At 49.1% G+C, this 24,337-nt stretch overlaps 1 protein-coding gene across 3 annotated transcripts; it reads left to right on the top strand.

Annotated features, from left to right (window-relative positions):
* The first annotated feature begins 442 nt into the window (after positions 1–442).
* Positions 443–24,281, top strand: Naa40 (N-alpha-acetyltransferase 40, NatD catalytic subunit). Of its 3 annotated transcripts, XM_078045768.1 has the most exons (9): positions 445–728; positions 7,533–7,628; positions 8,777–8,829; positions 12,947–13,042; positions 13,129–13,287; positions 13,440–13,523; positions 14,681–14,758; positions 15,022–15,134; positions 23,581–24,281. In XM_078045768.1, the coding sequence occupies exons 1-9, from the start codon at positions 723–725 to the stop codon at positions 23,748–23,750; spliced, it is 855 nt and encodes a 284-aa protein (XP_077901894.1). In that variant the 5' UTR covers positions 445–722; the 3' UTR covers positions 23,751–24,281. The 3 variants fall into 3 exon arrangements, with proteins under 3 accessions (XP_077901895.1, XP_077901894.1, XP_005333573.1); XM_005333516.5 differs by lacking the exon at positions 23,581–24,281 and having other exon boundaries at positions 451–728; positions 15,022–17,584; XM_078045769.1 differs by lacking the exons at positions 7,533–7,628; positions 8,777–8,829 and having other exon boundaries at positions 443–728.
* The last annotated feature ends 56 nt before the right edge of the window (positions 24,282–24,337 follow it).

The raw sequence follows: 24,337 nt of genomic DNA, 5'->3' as shown, positions 1-24,337 counted from the left end.
CGTTTCCCTGTAAACAGCGAAGTCCGGGCGGCGAGGGCTTCTCCGGCTTCTCGCTCCGGTGCGGTGTGCCCCTGGACTCGGCGCGAGCGAATGAATGGAGGGCGAGTGAATGATTAGACGGTGGGTGAATGAATAACAGGGCTCGGGCTAGAAAAGGAATTCCTAGAGCCAAGCTCTGGAAGGTGGGAAAGCTTCCAAAGTCTTCCGCGGTGCCTGAGAGGCTCTGGAGGAGCCGGTGTTTCAGAGGTCGGGACGCGATTGGCCTGTAGAAGCGGCTGCTCGGCGCAGGGCGGTGGAGGCACGGAGCTCAGGGAGGCGCTGCCACCCACCTCGCAGCCCAGCGGCGCGGCGCTTCTGGGTATGGCGCTCCGCCAGGCCCCGCGCGGCCGTTGCCATAGCTACAGACACAGCCTGGCGAGGAGGCGGGGCCCGACGGAAACGTCATTCCCAGCGCGACGCTCCTCTGCGCCGCCCGCCCTGCTGGTCCGAGACCCTCGGCCGGCCTGGCGGGCGCTCCACCTGCGCGCTCTCCCCGCTCGCCGTCTCCCGTTCTGCGCCGGCGCGGTGCCCGCTAGGGCGCGCGGGGGAGCTCTCGGGGCGCATGCGCAGTGCAAGACCCGCCGCTCTGGTGTCGCCGCCGCCGCTGCCGCAGCAGCCGTTGCCGCCTCCCTGCCTGCAAGTGTGTGAAGGAGGAGCCGAGGGTCGCCGCCGCTGCCACCGCCATGGGGGTGAGTTGGACAGGGAGAGGGCACAGGAGGTCCAGGAACGACCCTCGTAACCCTCGCCCCCTTCGCCCCCTTTGTTTCTTGAATCTCCTCACGTGACCCGGGCCCCCTCAGGCCTCACGTGACCCCCAGCCCCCACATGACCCGACTCCCCCATTCTGAGGGTCCCCAAGTTCGGCCTAGCCCAGGAATCCCCGAGAGCCCCCCTTTCCGGCCCCTCCCCCTCGGTGCCCCCTGCCCCTCGTTTCATGCACGCCCCTTCCAGCCTGGGAGACCCGTTACCGGCCTCCCCACCTGCGGGTCCCCGCGGTGTAGCCCCCTGCTCCCCGGGGTCCCGCATCACCCGGCTGTCACTGGCGAAGGGGCTACCCAATTCGGACGCCAATCCTGGCTGGGAGGAAACTGAGGCCAGGAGGAAAGAGGGCGTCCCGGCCAAGGTCACCCACGCAGTGCCTGGGGCTGCAGACCCCACCTCAGTGGCTCCCGCTCCTCGAGTCTCAGTGTAGCCCGTTGCTGCGCTGTTGAAAGCTCTCCACAGTGCTCCTCCTGCCCTGGTGAAACCTCGTCTTCCCGTCCCACGCAGGCCCACCTGCCCGGTGGCCAGTCGTCTTAGCGCTGCAGGTGGCTTTTCATGGGGGAAGGTGGGCATGTGAGCTGGGAAGATGGGGGACCGCTGGTGATGGCCACTGACCACCTGTTCTGTGCTGATAGCAGGGAGGTGCTAATATTTCAGTGCCCTTTCCTGGCATATAGAGATATAGGGTTGGGTAGAAGTAATTCCATGTTTCTGAGCTCACCTAAAGCCCAATTTGAGAAGTACCAGTCAGTCTCTTAAAGCGATAACTGGTTCCCTCTATTATTGGTATTTACATGGAATTTCCACCACCTTAAGGGAACCCTGACTTGGAACCAGAGATGCCTCGGTGCCCCTACTAGCCATCTTCGTTGGCTAGTAATGTGACATTGTGCCAGTGACATGGCCTTTTTGGGTTTGAATTTCCTCACCTGTGTATTGGGGGTGATGATACCTCCCCCTTAGAGTCCTAGTGAAGATAAAAGGAGTTAAAGGAAGTAAATAACCAAGTAGGTACCTCAAAAATAGTGGTTGTTATTTTTGCCTGTATTCTCAGCCTTTACTTGAGTGGGCTAAAATAAGTTGGTGCTATTTTTAACACACTGGATTTGTCCCTACTGTTATTAACCTAGATTTTTTTCTCTTACTCAAATATTTATTGACTGAACAGATAACTTTTTAGACAAAAATAATTGTCTTGTCCATGTCAAAACAGATTTTCCAGGGCTGACGGTGTCCTTCAGTGGTATAGCCCTTGCCCAGGATCCCTGGGGGCCTGGGTTCATTCCCAGTACTGCAAAACAAAACAAAAAATCTTTTAGGGTCTGAGGATGTAGCTCAGTGGTAGAACATGAGCTTAGCATGTGCAAGGCCTTGCATTCAATCCCCAGCACCAACCCTCCCCAACAAACATTTGTCATATTTTGATGAGAAATTTGGAGTACTAGTCTGACACTAGTATACTAGTGTCTGACACTAGTGGGTCCTTGTATATTTTATATCTAGAAAATCAAGTCTGGAGACTTTAACCTATAAAGGTCCCAGACCCCAGCTGTTGGAACTAAAGGAAACCTGTGTCTCTAGTATCACTTATGTCTACCCAGAGTGAGTCATTAAATATTGAGCCAAAAACAAGGATAAGGTGCCATTCTGGTTTAACACTTCTTCATTGGTTGAGCTGAAATATTAGGCTTTAGAGATACTGCAAACCTAGCTTCCTTTAGGCCCCAGTCTTATTACTCATACTTTATAGACATGTTTCTTAGAACAGACCCTGAAAAGTCTCTTCTGGCTTAAAACTCAGCAAGAAGCTAGTTGTGGTGGCCCATTCCTGTAATCCTAGTAGCTTGGGAGGCTGAGGCAGGAGGATAGCATGTTCCAAGCCAGACGGAGCAATATAGCAAGACCCTGTCTCAAAGTAAAAACTAAAAGGACTAGGGGTGTAGTTCCCTGGTAGAGCACCCCTGGGGTCATTCCCCAATAGCAAAAAATAATGACATCTACCACCACCTTACAGCAACAGAGAGATTTGAGTTATCCTACTTGAATCAAAGCTGCAGAGCTGGAACCCTCTCAATTATCCTTATTCTACTTTAATTGGGACTTTCTATCACCTGATGACAGACAGAACTTCATTATTCCTAGTGGTCACGCTTGGATAGAGGGCCCTGTTTTTTCTGACCTCAGGTTGAGAGAGAATAGTGTTGAGATAGGACCTCGCTAAGTTGCTTAGGCTGTTTCAACTTGCAATCCTCCTGCCTCAGCCTTCCAAGCCTCTGGGATTACAGGTGTACGCCACCAAGCCCAGCTCCCTACCTCTTTTTTATTTTGAGTTAGGGTCTCACTAAGTTGCTAAGACTGGCCTGGAACTTTCTGATCCTTTGGCTTCAGCGTCCTGAATCTCTGAGATTACAGGCGTGCACTGCCATGCCAGCTCCCCAGTTCTTTTTGTTTTTTTATTTTGGGACAGTCTTGCTTAAGTTGCTGAGACTGGTCCTGAACTTGGGATCTTCCTGCTTTAGCTAAGTCTCTGGGATTACAAGAATGTGCCCCTGCTCCGGCTTATATAGCACTTTTTAACAAGTATCATATGTGATACAGTGGGAGGAGCATGGTCTTTGTGGTTCAAACCTAGATTTGAGTCTTAGATAATTCATCCAACAGATAGGAACTAAGTACTTACTGTTGACTGAGCACCTAGTATACAATGGCAAATAAAGCTGATCTAGATCTGGCTCATGGAGTGCAGTCCAGGGGGAAGGTATAGGAAGACTGCTGAGAACTCTATTTGCTGGCTCTGTGACCCTTTCTCTGCCTCTCTGTGCTTCAGATTTCTTTTTTCTTTTATTTTTGTACTGGAGATTAAACCCAGCAGTGCTTGAAACCACTGAGCCACATCCCCAGCCTATTTTTATTTTTTATTTAAGACAGAGTCTTGCTAAGTTTCTTAAGACCTCGATAAATTGCTTAGGGCCTTACTAAGTTGCTGAGGCTGGCTTTGAAATTGCGATCCTCCTGCCTCAACCTCCTGAATCACTGGTTTGCTGGTGTGAACTACTACAGCCTATTAAAACAGATGATTTTTATTTTTTTATTTTTGTGGTGCTGGGGATTGAACCCAGAGCCTTGTACTTGTGAGGCAAGCACTCCATCAACTGAGCTATGACCCCAGCCCCAAAACAGATGATATTTATGAAAGCACTGGCAGTGGCTAACATTAGTGGGTCCTTGTAACTAACAAAAGATATTAGTATGAAGGATTTTTTTTGATTGGGTTATGAAATCCTTAATGCAATCAGTAAATTAATCCCCTGATGGGATTGAGTGGAAACTGAAGGAGTAAGGTGTGGCTGGAGGAGGTGGGCATTGGGGTCTTGCCTTTGGGGTATGTTTGTTTCTGGCAAGTGGAGTCTCTCTGCTTTTATTTATTTTATTTGTTATATGTGACAGCAGAATGCATTATAATTCATATTACACATATAGAGCACAATTTTTCATATCTCTGGTTGTTTTCACAGTATGAAGGATTTTTATATGCAGTGTGTTATACTATTTTGTCCTCACAGCAGCCTCTTGGCCAATAGTGTAGGCATTGTTAGCCCCATTTTATGGATTAAGAAACTCTGAGGTTCAGAGAAACAGAGTAACTTGCTGTAAAGGTTTTACATTGCCTACAGTCATACAGCTATTAAGTGAAAGAGCTGAGAATCAAATCCAGGTCTCTTGACTCAAAAGCCTACACTCTTTTATTATATAAAGTTCCCTTGGGAGAGACACTTAGCCACAATGAGCTTTACTGTTCACTTACTTATTTCCCATTTTAATTAGGAGAGTTTTCCTGTGTCCCTGCAGGACAGCCTTACCTCCACAAGGCAGGGGCAAAGCTAATTGGAACAGTAGGAGACCACTCTTCCTGGTGCTTGCTTGCTGGGTCTGAGGGAGAGCCGTCTGCTTGGCTCAGCCTGCTCCAGCCTGCCTCCCACCTCTGCCCTGTGTTCTTCAGGCTGCAAAATGCTTAAGGCATACTCCATTATCTCAGGCCACAGCAGCACCCTGCCTTACTCTGAGGATTGTCTGGCTTTCCAGTTCCTGAGTGTGAATGAGCCAGTAAATCACCTGGAGGCCTGGGTGGCCCTCCTACTGCTTGTGCTTAGGAATTACTTCTTTTGCTTAGAAATGAGATGCTGCGGTGGGAACCCAAGTTTCAATGCTTTCTGGGTCCTGGGAGTCACATTTGCCTACCAGCACCTTTCATCTTTTGCTCTACATTGTGTTAGGGGTGGAAGAAGGGAGCTTGCCTCTGTTGTGAAAGTGTGCTGGTGTCTGACCTTCCTGCATCTCCTCCATGAGGCCAGCTTTACATTCCTGTCTTGCTGGAGATGAGTTGCTTTCACAAGTCATGCTGTCGGTGGCAGGACGGCCATTGGCCTGATCTGGTTGATGCTAAAGCTTATGTTATTCTGCCCCATTGTGCAGCCCCAGAGACCCTCTGACTGGGCTTTCTCTCCATCTGCTTCAGTGTGGAGGGCAGGGCCTAGGTGTGCTCTGTTGGCAAGCTGTTGCCAGGTGCACGGGCAATGAGGAACGGGCTGCTGAGTGCTTCTGAGGCCCCTGGTCTTGGCAGGATGTGAGAAGATCTTTGTTTAATGACTGAGTGGAGTCCTATCACATTAGACATAGGCTATCCTACTGGGAGACAGTGGGGCTGGTGAAACAAACCCTGGATCTATGGCCTCACTCTTGGGGTTGTATCTCCCTTTAGGCACTTACTGTCCAGGAGAGTCATTTATCTCTTTGAGCATCAGTTTTCATTATCATCATCATCATCATCATCATTATTATTTTGCAGTACTGGGGATTGAACCCAGGGGTGCCTACCATTGAGCCCTTTTTATTTTGAGACATGGTCTCACTAAGTTGCAAAGACTAGCCTCGGACTTTTGATCCTCTTGTATCAGCCATCCAACTTGCTGGGATTATAGGTATTCGCCGCCACTCCTGGCCTTGAGCCTCAGTTTCCTAATGTGTAAAGGGAGGTGATGGTTTCTGCTCTGGGATTTGAATTGCATACTGAGTTTTTGTTTGTTTGTTTTGAGGTATTAGTGATTGAACCTGGGGCCTTGGGCATGCTTAGCAAGCACTCTGCAACTGAGTGACATAATGTTTTTGCAAGTACTTTGCAATCTGTGAATGTCTGAATGTTGTCTTACAACCTAAATTCATAGAGAAAAATATGAATGTTGTAAAACTTACCCAAGGTAGAGAGAGAGTAGGTCTGCAGCTGGATTGCAGCCTCTTGAGGACAGGCTATTTTCTGTTTGTCCTTTCCTCTAGGCAGCTGAAAAATGGGATCTAGACTGCCTTTTGCAAAAAGTGCTCAGCCAGACAGTTACTAGCTGGCTCTGGTGGGGTTTGTGCTTCTAAGATCAATCCCTGTGAATTCCTGATGTCTGGGCTCTGCTTCTTGTTGTTTGAAGTAGGAGTTAAGCAGTGTCATTTCTTAGAAATTTGCTGGGGCAGAATTTATCCTGAGAAACTTTTCCTAGCAGCTGGTTCTTTAACTCAAGCGCATGTTAATCGTTGTGTGTCCTTTCCTGGGGCCAGTTTTTCAGGGCTAGACTGTAATTGTGGGTTGTCAAAACCTTTCTCCAGTGAGCTCTGGGAAAGGAAGGCTGGTGTTGGAGAGGCCATGCTGTTGGTAAGAGCAGAACCAGCTTGCCCAGGCCTTTGGGGTACTTGGACTGGATGGTTCAGTTCCTCTGCTTTGCTGTCTGGTCCTTGTGAGAATGAGAACCATCATTTTTTGAGCACCTGTCATATAACCATCTTGGTGTTAATACCATCATGGAGGTATTAGGAACCTTTCTCTCAGACCAGGGAAAGGGCTTCAGAGAAGGGCCATGTCCTCCTAGGACCTAGAGGGACAGGAGGCTTTGCAGGAGCTGTGTCAGAATCCCGAGCCTGGCTCTTCACCAGGGGAAGAGAGAATCTCATGTTAGCCTCAGAACAGGATCTATAGCTGTGGGCAGCTTGCTGTTTGCCCTTCTGCTCAGGGAGCCTCCCTTTTCCCCTCCCCTGCTGCCTGTGTACCCACCACTTGGTCCTGCTGACTGGCAGCATCGCCTTTGGCCTGAGGCGAACCCCTTGGGGCCCTTCAGTCTGCCCTCATAGCTAAGTGCATAGTATGCCTAACACTGAAAAGCACTGCTGGGAATGGCTCTGTATTCACAGTTCCCTGGTCCTTGCTCTGAAAGGTGACCTAGCTCCCACAGGACTACCCCCAATCATACCTTTGTCTCTTGTGGCCAGAAGATACCCAAAAGTCTTTGCATAAACTTACACTTAGAAACAGCTGTTAGTGGCTACCTCAGATGCCATCTCCCTGAAAGCTGCCCCGAATGGGCCTGAAATTGGGTATTTCCTCCTCATGAGGGAGCTCATGAGTGGATATTCATCACTGCTGGGGGCCTGCTCTGCTGCAGGGTCCTCACAGTGATTGGGGTCAGTATTCTTCTTGAAAGGAAGTCTAGTGACACCGCTTAGGGCTCATGACAAGGAAACAGTGTTCCCTGTTTAAGTCACACACCAAGTGTTTGGCCTTCTGGGTGGGAGGCTTCCTGCTGCTGGGCCAGGCCTGTGGTCACAGGGACCCTTTGATTTCTCAAAGGGAAAGTCAAGTCTCTTCTTTGCTAGGCCTCAGCTCCTCCAACCAGTGTGGCTTTTCCCTGTTGCAGAGAAAGTCAAGCAAAGCAAAGGAGAAGAAGCAGAAGCGGCTGGAGGAGCGTGCAGCCATGGATGCTGTCTGTGCCAAAGTGGATGCCGCCAACAGGGTGACTCTTCTTTTCACTTCTGCCTATTGGAACTTCAGCTTGCTTTTTAATTTGACTTCTTTTGGTGCCACCGTGTGGCAGAATCGTGACACTGCCCACCCGTCCTCTGCCTCCTATCTGCTGAGGGAGAGTTGGAAAGAGGTGCCAGCAGTTGGCCCAGTTGTACAGGGAGATGTGAATCCCAGTGGCAGTGGCAGCTTCTCTTACTGATAGTAGAGAGCCTCAAGAAATTTTTGTTAGGAGTTTGCATTTTGGGGAGAATTCCTCCCTAGTGAAACATGGTATGAATTTTCTCATTCATTTCTGCAGACATTCATTGACTGTTCAGGCTGTGCTGGACCAAGGGGATACAGCAGCCTAATCCTCCAGGGGCCCCAATCACAGGAGGAGTGTCTGTGAATCAGCACCAGATGGGCTGACTGGGAGCAACCTGGTGGCCACAGCCTCCAAACTGAACCTGAGAAACTCTGACCATCCTTCTGCCCCAGCCCATATCTCACCTTTTGTTATTCTTTTATTTTTATTTATTTGTTTTTATTTTGAAGTACTTCAGATTGAATCCAATGATGCTCTGCCACTGAGCTACATCCCTAGCCCTTTTTATTTTTTATTTTGAAGCAGGTCATTCTAAGTTGCCCAGGATGGCCTTGAACTTGCCATCCTCCTGTGTAACTGGAATTACAGGCTTGTGCCACTGTACCCTCCTTTTTATTATTCTTGTAGTTCTCTCATAATCAAAATTGCACATCTACAAGAACACAGCTTCGGACTGATTTTTCAATTTGGAGATTTGAGTAGGTGAAGATAGGAGCAAATCCTGTGGCCTCTGTATTAGCTGTACTGTGAGCAAATCCTGTGGCCTCTGTGTAAGCTGTACTTTGAGCAGTATTCTGCCCCATAGGCCAGTGAAGTCTGTTCTTACCCTGTCAGGTAAAGCTAAACTTAACTCCTGTGCCTCTTGACCAAAGTTTCCCTCCTCCATGTAATTTCAGAATTTAGGCAGATGGAGGGCCCTGGGAAGGCTGCTTCAGGGGCCAGGAGCTCTCCTCCCCTCAGGAGTCCCTGTGGCATTCTACTCTCAGGATTTGGGGGCAGGGCCAGCACTTCCACCCACCTGTCTGTGCTACTCCTCTCCTTTCCCTCCACAGCTTGGAGACCCTCTGGAGGCTTTCCCAGTGTTCAAGAAATATGACCGGAACGGGTGAGTCGTATTTAGCATTCTCAGAAGTTGTCTCCTTGATTGTCTTCAGGAATTCACTTCTCTAGAGTAGGCTTTCTCAGATCTAGATTTGAAATTGCCGGGCGCAGTGGTGCATACCTGTAATCTCAGTGGGCTGGCCGAGGCAGGAGGATTGAAAGTTCAAGGCAAGTGTTAGCAACTTACTGAGACCCTGTCTCAAAAGCAAAAAATAAAAAAGGCTGGGGATGTAGCCCAGTGATAGAGTGCCCTGGGTTCAGTTGCTAGTACTGAGAAAAAAGAAAAGGGAAAAGCAGAAATTGGCTAATGCCTTCTGTTGCTGTGAAGTCCCCCATTAGGGTGACACAGGAATTGGTAAATGGACAAAGATTTTACACCTAATCTAAGATTGATGTCCCTTTAGGACTTAACTCTTCTCGCTGTAAGAAGAATAATAAAAGCTGAAATAAACTTGGAAAATTGTCCAGGCTGACATTCTCATTTTATGGGAACGTCATGGGACACTGAGGCATAGAGAAGTTGAATGAGGTTCTGAGTTTCTGGAGTTTCCCCTCACAGCCAAAGGGACTTTTTATTCCCAGTCCACTGTATTTTTCCTGAGTATATAGTATAATTGTAGTGGCTGTGTGACCCTGAACAAGTTATTTACCTTTTCTGTGTTCTAATTTTCTTTTAATTTTTTTTCATTTGTAGGTAGACACAATGCCTTTCTTTCCTTCCTTCCTCCTTTCTTCCTTCCTTCCTTCCTTCCTTCCTTCCTTCCTTCCTTCCTTCCTTCCTTCTCCAGACATTCATTCATTCATTCATTTATTTATTTATTTTAGTTGGTTGCAGCATCTCTATTTTATATATTTATTTTTATGTGGTGCTGAGGATCGAACCCAGTTCCTCACACATGCTAGGCAAGTGCTCTCCCACTGAGCCATAACCCCAACCCCTGTCCCCTAATTTTCTAATCAGAAATTGACCTGATAATAGAGCTTTCCTCAGGGGGTTGTCAGGTGGATTACTTCCTGGGGCACACTGAAAGTTAGATAAGTATTAATTGTTGTGACTCCTGATTTGATTTGCTGTATGATCTGGATTAAAGGCCCTTTCTTGTTTTAGGTCCTTTGGTTTTTAGAAAATAGGAAGCATAATCTGTTTTACCTGAGATGATGTTGCTGAGTTAAATTTCTGAAATGGAATATCTTGGCTTGAGGAAACAGGGTTTGTGGCTTCCCGGGATTATGGGTTGAATCATAGCAGAGCCTCTTATTAAACCTACTTGGGTAATTCATTTGTTGTTGTTGTTGTTCTTTTTTTTTTTTTAATTTTATCTCTTTATTTTTATGTGGTGCTGAGAATTGAACCCAGGGCCTTGTACATGCTGGGCGAGTTCTCTACCACTGAGCCACAGCCCCAGCCCCTCAGTTGTACTACTTTTTTTTTTTTTTTTTTTTTTAAGTTTTTATTTTTTTAGTTGTAGTTGGACACAATACCTTTATTTCACTTATTTATTTTTATGTGGTGCTGAGGATCGAACCCAGGGTCTTGCATGTGCAAAGTGAGTGCTCTACCGCTGAGCCGCAACCTCAGCCCACAATTGTAATTCTTTTTTTTTTTTTTTTTAATTTTTTAAATTTTTTCTTTAAAGAGAGAGAGGAGAGAGAGAGAGAGAGAATTTTCTTAATATTTATTTTCTAGTTCTTGGCGGACACAACATCCTTGTTGGTATGCGGTGCTGAGGATCGAACCCGGGTCGCACGCATGCCAGGCGAGCGCGCCACCGCTTGAGTCACATCCCCAGCCCCACAATTGTAATTCTTAAGCCTCATTTTCTTACTTGTCAGTTAGGATGATGATGATGCCAACCTTCAGGGTTGTTTAAAGGAGGAGGGACAATCTATTCAGTACAAGAAGTAGCAGCAAATATGAGTATTTTAATGAAAAAGAGAGACACAGGTTTGTAAATTATGAAGTTGGCAGTGTTGTTTGCTTTTCGTGGCTGTGTTTCACAATATCATGGCACCATAGTATTCCTTTATTCTAATGTCTTCCTATCTGTGAGCGAACGTGTTACACTTCCTGAAGGCACAGTCTTTCAGCTTTTGGGAAGTCCTTTGACATGGTTTAGAGATCTCTTCCTGAGGTATCCTTTAGTGTTTCCATGTCTGTGTGTTCTCACTGACTTCCAGAAACAGGGAATAACTTGGAAGCACTTACCAGTTGACTCTGGGTTCCTCCGATTCCTGGAGTTTTGTGTGATTCTTGTGGCCAAGCTTCTACTTTCACAACCTTACTGAATACAGATTTAGTGGAGGAATTCTGCAGACTGGTCTTTGGACCTTTTATGGCTAAAACAGAAGTAGTGCTGTATTGGGGCAATTCTTACTGCTGTGTGATTGGTACTTAAGAAGAAAGATTCTTAAAGGGGAAGGAGGTTCTGTGTTTACTAGTCTGTGTTTACTAGTCTGCCTACTAGCACATGGGCAATGCCAGTCAGCTGACATGTGGTGAATTCCAGTGGGAGCATCCCCTGGAGTTGGCATGAGAGGCCCCTGAAAGATTCAGACGTGTTGCTCCTTAAAGGCTTACATATTGCTGATTCCAGTCCATTCACAATGGGTGCTTCTTTGCCTCTTAGAGGTGGAAATGTACCACTTGGGAGCTTTAGAGGCTACAGATCTGGATGAAGGTGGAGGTGGCTGGGGGAGGTCCTAGCAATGTGATGGGTGTCATTACTGCCTCCTGACTCCAAAGTAAGTTTTTCACTATAAAGAAAGAAAGGAAAAGTAGCTGTCCAGAATGTCGTTACTTATAGAATGTCATTTAATAGATTTACTGGGGAGTTTAACTTTATTTTACTTAAATTTCCTTTAGAAACATACCTGCCAGGCATGGTGGCACATACCTGTAATCCCAGCAACTCTGGAGGCTGAGGCAGGAGTATTACAAGTTTGAGGCCAGCCTCAGCAATTTGGGTGAGACCTTGTCTCAAAGTAAAATAAAAAGGGTTGGTGATATAGCTCAGAGGTAAAGTATCCCTGGGTTCAATGCCCAGGACTAAAAAAAGGAAAGAAACAAATACCTTAATACTTATAGAATTTGTTAGTTTAGGAAAACAGTGGTGGATTACACCCTGTACTACCCTCTTTAATCAACTGAGAATACCCCCTGAGTCCTCAGATGAAGAGGCAGGTGGGGCTTCTTGAGGGGTATTGAACTGTAGATGCCTTGAAGGACCCAGGGTCTCCCAATTGGTTTTGAAGGCCAAATTGGTATAGATGAGAAGGAAGAGAGCCTATGGGAGCCCAGCAATAGTCAGTGCAGAATTAAAGCAACAGGAAGAATGCCTGAAGGCAGGAGCTAAGGGACAAATAAACACTAGTGTTTATAACAAAAACAAGAGGCCCAGTGGGTAGGAAAAGAGCAGTAGAGGTAGCAGAGAGGAACAAGAGGTTGACAGAGTACTGAGTCTGACAAGGACCCGGCAGGGGAGGCAGGAGAAGGGCCCTGTGGTTAGGTGGCAGGTGTGGCAATGACAGTTGTTGATCTCGAAAGGCTTAGTTTTCGGCCCAGGCACCTTCTTCAGTCATGTCTGGAGTCATCTTGGTTTCTCTTGGGAGAGTGTTTTAGTCAGCTTTTTTCTGTCTCTCTGACCAAAAGACCTGACAAGAACAGTGTGGAGGAGTTTATTTGGGGCTCATGATTTCAGAGGTCTCAGTTCACAGAGGGCTGACTCCACTGCCCTGGGCTGAGGTGAGGCAACACATCATGGCTGAAGGGCTAGAGGAGGACAGCAGCTCTGGACAAGGTGATCAGGAAACAGAGAGCTCTGCTCACCAGGGACAGAACAGAAGCCCAGTGACCTCCCTTTTCCAGCCACTTCATACCTGCTCCAGTTACCACCCAGTTGATCCATAGTGGGGGTTACCACAGATTAGATTACAACTCACAACCCTGTCATGTCACTCCTGAACATTCTTGCACCTGAGCTTTTGGGGGACACCACATATCCAACCCAAAATGGTAACTGAGATCAGGCGTACCTCTCTGTCGGAGTTGCAGGGTGGAATGCAGTGCCCTGGCAGGAGCACAGACTCGGACCAGCTCTCACACCTCCCTGTTCTCTTCTCAGGTTGAATGTCTCCATTGAATGTAAGCGGGTGTCTGGACTGGAGCCAGCCACCGTGGACTGGGCGTTTGACCTGACCAAAACGAATATGCAAACCATGTAAGCAGGGCTGACCAGAGGGGAGCCTTGTTCCCAGCTGGCTTTTCCCCAAGCCTTCCTGTCCTGACTGCTCCTGAATTCCTCAGGTATGAGCAGAGCGAGTGGGGCTGGAAAGACCGAGAGAAACGGGAGGAAATGACGGACGACCGAGCGTGGTATCTCATTGCTTGGGAGAACAGTTCTGTGCCTGTTGCCTTTTCTCACTTCCGATTTGACGTGGAGTGCGGGGATGAAGTCCTGTACTGGTAGGAGCCAGGGCCTAGGGGCGCAGCCAAGGGGAGGAGACCATGTGGCAAAAGCCTTTGGGTCTGGGCTGCAGGAGCTACAGGCTTCTCTGATGGGCCTTGCAGCCCCTTCGTGCAGCAACCTGCACTCACCCTCTGCTTTCTTATTCCAGCTATGAAGTGCAGTTGGAGAGCAAAGTGCGGCGGAAAGGCCTGGGGAAGTTCCTCATACAGATCCTGCAGCTTATGGCCAACAGGTAAGGGCTGAAAAGAAAGCGAGGAACCCAGAGACGGTGAGTGAGAAGTGAAAGATGGAGACCAGGCAGAGATCCACACAAGAGTTTATTTGTCAGAGCTGACAAATAAAGGCCATTTCTCCATAGACGGAGAGAGGCGAAACAGGCTTGGGGTTCAGGACTTTTAGGGGGCAGGCTCAGGGATTAAAGCTGGGCAGGTCCTAATGTGGGTGGTTAAGGATGAGATTGGTACGAGGAAGTGGTGAGCCTTTCTCAGGAACGCCAAAGGGAAAGCAGAATTTTTCTTAAAATGGCGGCTGTCACTTAAGATGGCCGTCCAGGTGCTAAGTAAAAAGGGCCCCCTTCTTAGGAGGTCCTGTGTGGGTTAGTTGGAAAGAGCTGCCTCTGAGTCCACTGTTCTTTGAGTCTCCTTGGAGGACAAATCATAAGAAATGTTCTGGAGACAGCATCTAGAATCTGTTCAGTATCCTGCTCCTTGCCTTGCTGGACTCCAGTTTTGTCCTTCAGTTCAGAACAGGGAGCATCTCTTTAAGTTGTCAGTGGACTTTTATTTAATTTATTTATTTTATATGAGGTGCTGAGAATTGAACCCAGTGCCTCACCTGTGCTAGGCAAGTGCTTTGCTGCTCAGCCCCAGCCTCAGCCCTGGGAGCATCTTTTCAGGGCCTGATCTGTGCTGAGTTCTAAGCCTAAGTAATGGGGCTACAGAGAAAGGGTGGGGAAGCTCCTGGCGCAGTCTGACCACCCTGCTGTGGAGGGAAACACTGAGTGCTGTGGTACCTAGGGTCTTTGCAGGCTGGACAAGAGACTTGGGGACTCCTTTTGGGTTAATTTAGGGGAAAGTAGCAAGGACATGAGGGAGAGGAGGCATGGCCTTGACTCTTTCTAAAAAGTATTTGCTCTGCTGGGCACGGTGGCGCAGGCCTGTAATCTCATCTACTCAAGATGCTGAGGCAGGAGGATTGCTAGTTCAAAGCCAGCCTTAGCAACTTAGTGAGGCCCTAGGTAACTTGGTAAGACTATCTCAAAATTTAAAAAAGGTCGGGGGGCAGCTGGGGATGTGGCTCAGTGGTAGAGTACCCATGCCTTAAATCCCAAGTACCAAAAGAAAAACAAAAGAGAAAAGCTTCTTAAGCTCCTGTTCTGCTTTCTTGCAGTACACAGATGAAGAAGGTGATGCTAACAGTATTTAAACACAATCACGGTGCCTACCAGTTCTTCCGAGAAGCACTACAGTAAGGAGCTGGGCCCTGACATGGTCCTTCTGGGTGGTCAGAGGCACTGTCCCTGTGCAGCATTCCTGGTTCCAGCCCCCATTCACAGTCCATTGGGGCATGGGAGGTTGGCATTGGTAAGATAGTACATCAGTGTCCTTTGACTTGGTCCCTTGCACGTTGGTTCCAGGGGTCTCATCAGTGGCACTGTTGGAAAGTTCTCAGGCTAGGGAGGAAGGCATTCAGCTGCCTGCAGTCAACTCTTTCTCCTGTCTACCTTGCAGATTTGAAATTGATGACTCTTCTCCCAGCATGTCTGGCTGCTGTGGGGAAGACTGCTCCTATGAGATCCTGAGCCGGAGAACCAAGTTTGGGGACAGCCAGCACTCCCACGCAGGTGGGCACTGTGGCGGCTGCTGTCACTGAACTCCCAGAGCCACTTATGTCAGAATCTGCTCTCCTAAGGCCTGTCTTCTCCCCTGGTCTCACGTCACTTGCCAGGTGCCCTCAGAGCTGTGGTTTCCTCAACCCTGTATGTACCAGGTGGCACCCTGAGAGCACAGAACCCTGGGGAGGAGTGGTCCACACTGCCCCTTCTCCTCTCTCTTGGAAGAGCAGAGTGCCAGGAGGGAATGGAGGGAGAGGGTGCTACAGGAAGACCACTGCGGGCCGGCGGGAAGCTCCTCTCTTGTGGCTGCCTCCTCACTCCACTCAGAAGGTTCCCCTACTTCCCCGCAGTTGGATTCCTGATGGACCTTCCCCTTCCCTGGACAAATGGAATGTTTTATCCACACTTATGAAAGTTTTAAGAGTCCTGGTCTGGGGTCTGCTGGGCCCCAAAGAGGACTGGACTTTGTATGATCCAAGTGCAAAGCAAGGCTTCAGAGAGACCCTGGCTCCCTTACTCCTCGATCTCATGGATGGCGCTTGCGTGGAGACTGCATAGGCCTTCTACGCCAAGATACAGGGAAGCTCTTTCTAGCCACGTGCTTGTAGATCCACAGAGTGGAGTTGTCCAGGGACCGGCCAACCGGAAGGCTGCCTCTCTCCATTGCTGTCAGGGAGGGCGGACAGGACCAGCACCAGGTGTCCTGGGGGCTGCCATGGGGATGCCTGCTTCTCTGGGCTCTTAGACTTTGCTGCATTCTAAGCTTGACCTCTTGATCTCATGGCGGTGACTTGAGCTTTTAATTCAAGAAGAAAGCCAGAAGCCCTGCCTGTTCCTCTCCATTGCCCTCTCCACACTTTCTCCCCTGCCTCTTGCCTCCACCCCAGATACCTCTGTTCTTAGTCTCAAGGGGGGAGTAACATCAGGGAGCCTCTTGTCTTCCCCCAGAAGGATCCCTTGTTCCTGGTTTAGTTGATACTTTCCTCTCACCTGTTGGTGCTGATATCTCTCTGAAGGTGGGATGTCCCTCCCACCGCTGTCCTCCCTCTTCAGAGAGCCCCCAGCCAGCAGCAGGCCCCTCTGCCTGCACCCCTAGCCTCACCCCTCACTGTTTCAGTGAGGCACTGGTGCCACTGTCCTGGCCAAGCCGGGCCACAGCTCAGCTGCAGCAGGAATGCCCTTCAGTGGCCCAAACAGCTGCTCTGCTTTTCTCTCTCTGGTGTCATCCTGTGTCAGCAGGTTGGAGCAGTGGGAGGAGAAGGCCTTCCTCTTAAGAGGTGTAGAGGATGTGGGCTCTGAATTTACACTCATCCTGATCTCTAGGCCTTTTTCCTCTTCCAGAAGAAAAACCAAATCTTTATCCAGGAAAAAGCACCTAACACCTCCCTTTTGACGTCCCAAGCTTTGCTTCAGGGAATGTCATAAGGTTCTAGCCTTTGTGCAGTTGTCTCCTATGGGGTCTGTCAGCCCCTCTGCTGCTGGAGTCTGCTCACTCCACCCTCTGCCCTTACTCAGGTGATCTGTCCTGGCAGATCTCATTAGAGTGGTCCTTGCTTCTCACCCAGAGTCCTGCCTGCATAGCAGCCTGTGCTCATGAGGCCTCGCTTCCCATCCTGGCCTCTGCTAAGTGCCTGGTGCTGCTCTCAACCCCACCAGTAGCGGGCCTGGCACTCCTGGGAGAGGGCCTTGCAGCTTTACACTGGATACGGCCACGGTCGCCTTGCCTGCTGGCTCCCCGGGGTTTTACCCCAGTGAGAGTTGAACTTTTGGGGTAGGGGTTGGCAAACTCCTAAGAATCACAAAACAACAAGAGCACGTTTAGGAAGAGTCTGATCCCTGTCTCAAAGTACAGAGTGCTAAATATTTATTGTCTTAGATCATGAATTTCTGATACCTCCCACTCAAGGGGACCAAAAGGAACCCCCAGTATAGACCCCATTTGAGGTGAGCTCAGTTTATGTTGTCTCTTTCCAGTCATTGGTAATGGGGTGCTCAGGGCCATGCCCTGCTTCCCCCAGCCTCTGCAGGCCATGTCCCAGAGGCGGCATCAGGAGGGTAGGCTGGGAGGTTAGGCACTGGCTGAGACTGCAGGTGTGGGTGTTGGGCCCTCATGTCTCAGATGGCAATTTCCACCTCCCTTGGGTCTTGGTTTTGAGAAACAGCAGGCCTTTTTTGTTGTTTTTTTTTTTTTTGTTTGGGGCATGTTAAGATATATTTTAAGTTTTTTTTTTTTTTTTAAGTTGTATCTGCTCTATTTCAGGTTATTTGTTGGTCTCAGATATGTATGGTTCTTAACCCTTTGTGTTTTTTTTAGAGGAAACTTGGAAGATAAACTTCTTTGATATATATATTTTTTTTCTTTAGCAACTTGTTATCACTGGAATCAAAGGGAAAAGTGATCTCTTTTTTGCATTGGTTGTATTTGTATGTCACAAATAAAAGACACTTTGTTCATCTGCTGGGATGGCTTCCAGATTCTGGGGTGCCATGGGCAGCAAGCACTGGGCCTAAACCTTGGGAGGCACGTGGCTGGACTGGCCCCATGCCCCTTCCTGGGAAGGCGGGCTGGGTGTCTGGGGCAAACAGCCAGGGTGGGAACAGAGACTAAATGTATGTGTTTGTGTCACTTCCCAGAAGTTCTGGATGTCCTACTGAGGGGTGTCTACTCTATATCCTGGTGCAAATCCTAAGCCAAGCATTGTGACATTTGACATTTGCAGCCAAGCATAAGTTCCAGTGTCCATGTGTGGAATTTAATAGATAGTATTTGTTTCCTCTCTTTTACTTTTTTGGGTTACTCGAAATATTCTTGGTTTCTTAAAAAGATACTTCCTCTCTAAGGACAGGTCCTCCTGGGGGACAAAGGCTTAAAGGAAGGGTAAATGTCAGGACTGAAGGGCCAGAAAATTATGAGCCAAGAGAGGATCAGCCTGTCTGCCCTGAGGGGCTCCTGCCAGTTCCTGGGCTAGGGCTTGCTAGGAGGGGAGACAGGAAGTGGGCCATTGAGCTGGAGCTTAGATGCACTTCCTGTGGACAAAGCAAAGGCCAGCTTCACCTTACTCCTTGGTGATTTGCACATTTTAGGTGGAGAGGAAGGCCAGTGGAGCCCCTGATACATGAAGTGTTTGGGGAAAGAGGAGTGGGGTTAATGGTTGTCAGTGGGTACCTGCTTTGTAGATTGTGACCTCTTTCCTGTGGGTGGGGGTGCACCCAGAGGATGGTTCCAGCTGGTGTCTGTCTTTGAGGTCCAAAGAAAGGTATTGTGACCCTTGGGAAGGGAGAGTGATTTGCTGGTCTAATGATATAACTTGACAAAATTCTGCCCCTGGCCACACAGTTTCTTTGTTACTTTAAGGAAGTCTCAATCCCAAGCAGAAGTTTCCTTCCTCCCTCCCTCCTTTTTTTTTTTTTTGAGTCAGGGTTTCACCTAAGTTGCCCAGTCTCACTAAATTGCCAAGGCTGGCCTTGAACTTGTGATCCTCATGCCTCAGCCTCCAAGTTGTAGGGATTGCAAACAGACACATGCCACTTTGCCCAGCTCAGTTTTCTTTAAGTGTCCATCCTCTGTTGCACAGTAGAGCCAAAGCTGGAAGGGCGTGGCCAAGGGCCTTCTCCTGCCCACCTCCCAGCACATTCTGTCCTAGCTGCGCCCTCAGCCTTAACTGCTCCAGCTGCAATTCCAGCTTCTTCACTCAAGTAGTCGTAGCTGAACTGCCACACTGTTGGCAGGCAGAGAGAGCAAGGGCACAAATTGTTAGTGGAACCTGTGCTGGCTTGAAAGGGACTAGATTTCCCCAGGTGGTTTCTGCTGCTAGGCCTTTTTTTTTTTTTTTTTTTGGTACTGGGGATTGAACCCATGTGCACTTAACCCCTGAGCCACATCCCCAGCCCCCCACTTGCCTTTTTGTTTCTTTTTACCTAATTGTTAATGGACCTTTATTTAATTAATTATATGTGGTGCTGAGACTCAAACTCAGTACCTCACACATGCTTCAGTTCAAACTTAGGGGTGATTTTCGTTAGGTTCCTCTTTTCCCTAATATAGCAGTGGCAGGGATGCTGCCTGCTGCCTAGGATGAGGGTCTGGGGCAGGATGGTGTGCAGAGGAGGTCTTTGCAAGGGGAAGAAGTTGGCCCTGCTCAGTTGTCAGCTCCATCCTTGTGCTCCTGCGGGGCTCTTTGGAATGCCTTCCCTGCATTTTTGTTTTATGTGCACAACCATCTTGTGCCATAGGTGGTGCTGTTACTCAAAAATAAGTGAAAAGTGACTTTTCTGTAGTTCCAAAAGGAAGTGACAGAGCCATGATTTGCACCCAGGTTAGGAATGTTATCCCCATCTGAAGAAACCTGAAGCCAGAAGCAGCAACTTGACTCCAAAGCCCCTTCCCTCCCCACTGCCTTCCCACAGGGGCCATCCCAGGAGGCCCTTTGTCTATGGTGCTGGTGGCCAGGCCTGGGATCTGGCAATGCCAGGGTGGGTGGTGATACCTTGGACAGGATGTTGGTTTCTGTGAAGTCCATCTGTTTCTGGATTATGTCTCTGCTGGAGTGGACAAGGGGGAACCTGTAAACCTGTGTTGGTACTTTGGGAGTTTCTACTGTGTAGTTTTGTCTTTTTTTTTTTTTTTTTTTTTTTTTGTACCAGGGATTGAACTCAGAGGCACATAACTACTGAGTCACTTCCCCAGCCTTTTATTTTGAGACAAGTCTTGCTAAGCTGCTTAGGACCTTGCTAAGTTACTAAGGCTGCCTTTGAACGTGTGATCCTCCTGCCTCAGCCTCCCAAATCACTGGGAATACAGGCGTGTGCCACTGTGCCTGGCTGCTGTGGAGTGTTGCATAAAAAGGACTATTTGCTATGAACCAATCAGGGAAGATAGCTACTCCTGCTGGGGCTGAGGTCACACCACAGGGCAGAGCTTAGTGTAGGCCAAACCAAAGTTGGAGGGATGGGCTTACAAGGACCTGGAGCTGGCTGCAGGGGCCCTGAGCAGTTGTGTCCATTTCTTCATCTTGGACTGTTGCTCCAGGATCTGCATCTTTGTGGTTCTGCTCTGGCACTATTGCAAAGTGGGCATGAGGGGTGACCTAGACACTGGGCCCCTGTCTGGCTTCTCCCATCCTGCATCCCTTACCAGTGGTAACAAAGAAGTAGCAATACTTCAGATCTTCGTGAGATAGTGAGGTGTCCAGATGCTGGACTGAGGCCCATGTGGTGGGGCACCCTGTGAGTGGTGTGTGGTTTCCACAGGGCCTTCAAACCTGGAAGTCAGGAGAGCACTTCTGGAATGATTCTGTGACCTCTACATTTGGATTTGAGGGGTGGGAAAGGTGGGGTATGTGGATAGAGGGGCCTAGGGTCCAGAACTGGGGTGCTAAAGTACAAAACTTGAGGTCCCTCAGAGTCTGGCAGTGAGATTGGGTCTCAGGAAATAGTGAAAAGGAATGGAGGATCTGAGGAGAGGTTGGGGGTCCAGAGGCAGAGAGTACTGAGGATTGGACTTGGGAGTCCAGGCTGAGGGCTCGAAGCAGCAGAGTCTGGATCACAGCAGGGTAGGTGTATAGCTGGGGGCCAGAGCCATTGTCAAAGGTGAGTCTGGTGACATTGTACTCATCACAGGTGGCTTCTGGAGTGGAAGGAGTTAATTACCTCTGGCTCCTGCAGATCCCCCAGTCCCGGGTGGCTGCCCCATAGTCTCCTGTGACTGCCAGACCCCTGGGGTGCCAGCACAGACATCTGAAGGGGGAGCAGCACCCACCTGCTCCTGTGTAGATACCCTGTTGTTCCAACCCCAACAGCTGCACCTGGGCACACTGCTGGACACCTGGCGCCTGGTGACAGCTGTGCCCCGGGAAAGAACAAATACCCCTCCAAGACCTTGCATTCCTCTGCCTGCTCCAGTTTCTCAAAGCAGCCTTGTTCTTCCAGTGAGGCCACCCCCCTTCCACTTTGTCCTGCTGAACCTAGCAGCTCCCCCGGATGGAAAGGGACATTCTCAAGGTCACCCAGAAAATCAATGTTAGACCTGAACCACCTCCATCTGGCTCCTCTTCCTCACCTTCGGGCACTGGGCACATCTGAGACTATACTGAGGTCTTCTGCTGCCACCCTACCCGGGGAGTCTGTTGTTCCCCCACAGGCATGTGGAGAGGCCTCAGCTGCCCTCAGTAAGAACCTGAGGTTGAGCTCCCAGAGACCAGCCAGCTCTGTTTCTGCCCACCTCACCCTGCAGCCCTGTCTCTAGCTCATCCCAGGAAGCAGTGCCTGGCACCACTCACATGCTGGGGAGAGTATAAGCTGGCCCAGTGGTCAGGGTCTTACCAGCTCCAGGCCAGATGCTCTGGAAGCTGGCAGGGGAGGAAAGCATAGAGACTTCAGCTGTGGGCCTTATAGGACTGGCTGTGGCCTTTCCTCTACCCTTACAGACTTCGTATTTGGATATGGTCCTGGAAGCTATTGGATTTTTCATGAACGGAGAGTGAGGAATGGGATAAGGGGCATCTAGTGTTCCTCCAGCCTGTGTTTAGCCTGCAGGCTGGAAGCCAGCTGAGATGGGGCACCTGGTGTCTTCTCAGTTCATGTAGTGGCCATCAGGGACTGGGAAGCCAGAGTGTGAAGCTGATGTGAGGGCTAGGGACCAGCTTCCCTGCCCATCCCCAAGTTTAGGATCTGTTCCTAGTGCCCTTGGATCAGAGATGGGTTCCTGAAACCTTTAGGTCTCACCCTTGGCAGAGAGAGACTCCTGGCAGTCTGTGTGTCGGGGGCAGTTCCAGGGTGTGGGTGGCATTCCTGTTCTTGCAGGTAGCACAGCAACTGCCCTATATATTAGAAGGAATCTGCCTTGTGGAAGCCTGTCTCACCCTGTTGAGCAAACCTCCTTCATTGGACCATCGTGGACCACACCATCTGTGTTTTATTACTGAAGCTGGCTTTGAACTTGCAATCCTCCTGCCTCAGCCTCCCAAGTTGCTGGATTTATATAGGTGGCACCACTGCCCTGGATTTGTTGCTATCTTGTCAAAGGACTGTCCTGTCCATGGTTTGAGTGAAGGTGGAATGCTGGGTGACAGGGAGGGAGCAGAAACATTGGTATTAGTTCAATAGACAGATCTAGGTGCAATCCCTGTCCTGGTACTAGTAGCTTCTCTTGCCTCCTTTCTGATGGGGGCTTTAAAAGTAGCCTTATCACAGGGACCAAAGGAAAACCCTGGGACAGAAAAGACATTCTTCTTTTTCAAAAAATACAGTTCTCCAAGGAACCCTTCCTAAAGTGTTTCTAGGCCCCTTGTCTAGCTGTGCTCTCATCCGGGAGTCATTCCTGTGTTTCACAGTGCCAGGCAAGCCTAGGAAGCAGTAGGAGAGTCCTTGCCCCTTCCTTTCCTCAGTGGGGCTCTTGGTTCTAGGGGTGGGAGAGGGGACTTTAGAAGCATCTGTCTAGGGGGCTTTTCCCCAGGGCCCCAGGCAAGGTAAGTGCAGGGGTAGGTAGCTGAGGGTGGGCCTGCTGGACATTAAAAATATTTTAAAGATGGGGTAGATTAGGTAGGGGAAGGATGAAGAGGGGCCCAGCTTGGAGTCTGGGAACACATCCCTTTAGAGATAATTTAGGCACCGTTTACCTTCCAGGACACTTCAGGTCCATTGTCTGGGGTTGAGGGACTGAGGTTTGTTTCAGAACTGTTTTCCAGTCTCTAGCCAGCTCATCCCCACCCCTTTCAGCAGCCTTTAATGCTACTGACATTGATGTCAAAACTGGAACTTTTGGAAACTCGCTCTTTGCAGCAGCTTGTGGGGTGATTAAAAGAATGGGTTTTGGAGCAGACAGCCCTGCCCTAGAATTCTGGCTCAGCAGTCTTATAGCCACATCATCTTTTGTAGGTCACCCAGCTCTCCAGGACTGTTTCCTTGTTGTAAAAAAATTGAAACAGCTTCTTTGTGACTCTGTTGTGAAGTTGGAATGAGAGTAGTTAAAGTCTGGCTCCACGTCCCCTTTCCTGCTTTGCTTCTACCTATTTGAATACCTTTCAGTCTCCTGAGTTTCAGGAACACTGTCCAAATGTCTGATCTGTACCAGCTCAGTAGGAGACAGGTGGGGGACTTCAGCTATGGGCCCTATAGGACTGACTTGGATCAGAGATGGGATCCTGAAACCTTTAGGCCTCACCCTTGGCAGAGAGAGACTCCTGACAGTCTGTGTGTCGGGGCAGCTCCAGGGTGTGGGTGGCATTCCCGTTCTTGCAGGCAGCACAGCAACTGCCTAGTATATTAGAAGGAATCTGCCTTGTGGAAGCCTGTGTTGAGATGGAGACCCATCCTGTGGCCAGTGCTATCACGTCTGCTGCTGGGTGCAGAGAAGGGTCAGGCCTGGGATGGCCTGTGGCAGGACCACCTCAAAAATTACTTCCTAAAATATCATAGTTATATTTTCACCACAGTGCTTACATATTTTCTCTTTAAGTGATTGTCGTCCAGAATGTCAGTTCTGCCATGAGACCTTGTCCACCTTGTTCACTACTGGTGCCTAGAACACTTCCTGGCACACTTGGGGCTAATGAAAATTTGCTGAGTGAAGTAAGTTTATCATTAAGAGAAGGCCAGAGAATAGGAGTTTTAAAATGTTCTAGGTAGAGCATAAAATGCAAAGAGGCAAAAGGCTTGGAGTGGTGGAGGGGAAACCCCCAAACGAGGAACACTGGGGGATGAGGTTGGAGAAGTGACATCCAGGAATTAGGACTTGTTTAGAAAGCAATGGGGAGCCACTGAAAGTGTATAGGTTCTTCAGACGTAAGTTTGGAAAACAAGGAAAGGAGGAAGGAAGGAAGAGTAAAAGGAAGGAAATGAGGGAAAGAGGAAGGGAGATAGAGATGAATAGAGAAAAGATGGGAGGGAAGGAGGAATGGAAATTGGGCGCCAGTGCATGGAGACTGAAACTGAGTGGGTAAATGAATAAGTGAATTCAGTTACGAAGCTCGAGTTAGCAGTTCTGGCCAAAATTATGAAGGCATGGCGGACTGGAGAAGAGAGTGGAGAGATTTAGAAGTATGAATGGAGGGAGGAGTCAAGAATGTAGCATAGACTTCTCGCTTAAGTGATTGGGTAGCCCAAGATGTCACAGGGATAGCCTTCTCGGAGTGGGAGAATAACCAAAAGAACGCCCCTCTGCTCCGCCCGTCGGTGGTAGAGCGTTATCGATTGGCTATTTCGAGGAACGCGCC

This window comes from Ictidomys tridecemlineatus, chromosome 4 (assembly GCF_052094955.1).
Source record: "Ictidomys tridecemlineatus isolate mIctTri1 chromosome 4, mIctTri1.hap1, whole genome shotgun sequence".
NCBI lineage: Eukaryota > Metazoa > Chordata > Mammalia > Rodentia > Sciuridae > Ictidomys > Ictidomys tridecemlineatus.
The sequence above is the reverse complement of the archived record's forward strand: the minus strand, read 5'-3'. Positions and strand labels throughout refer to the sequence as shown.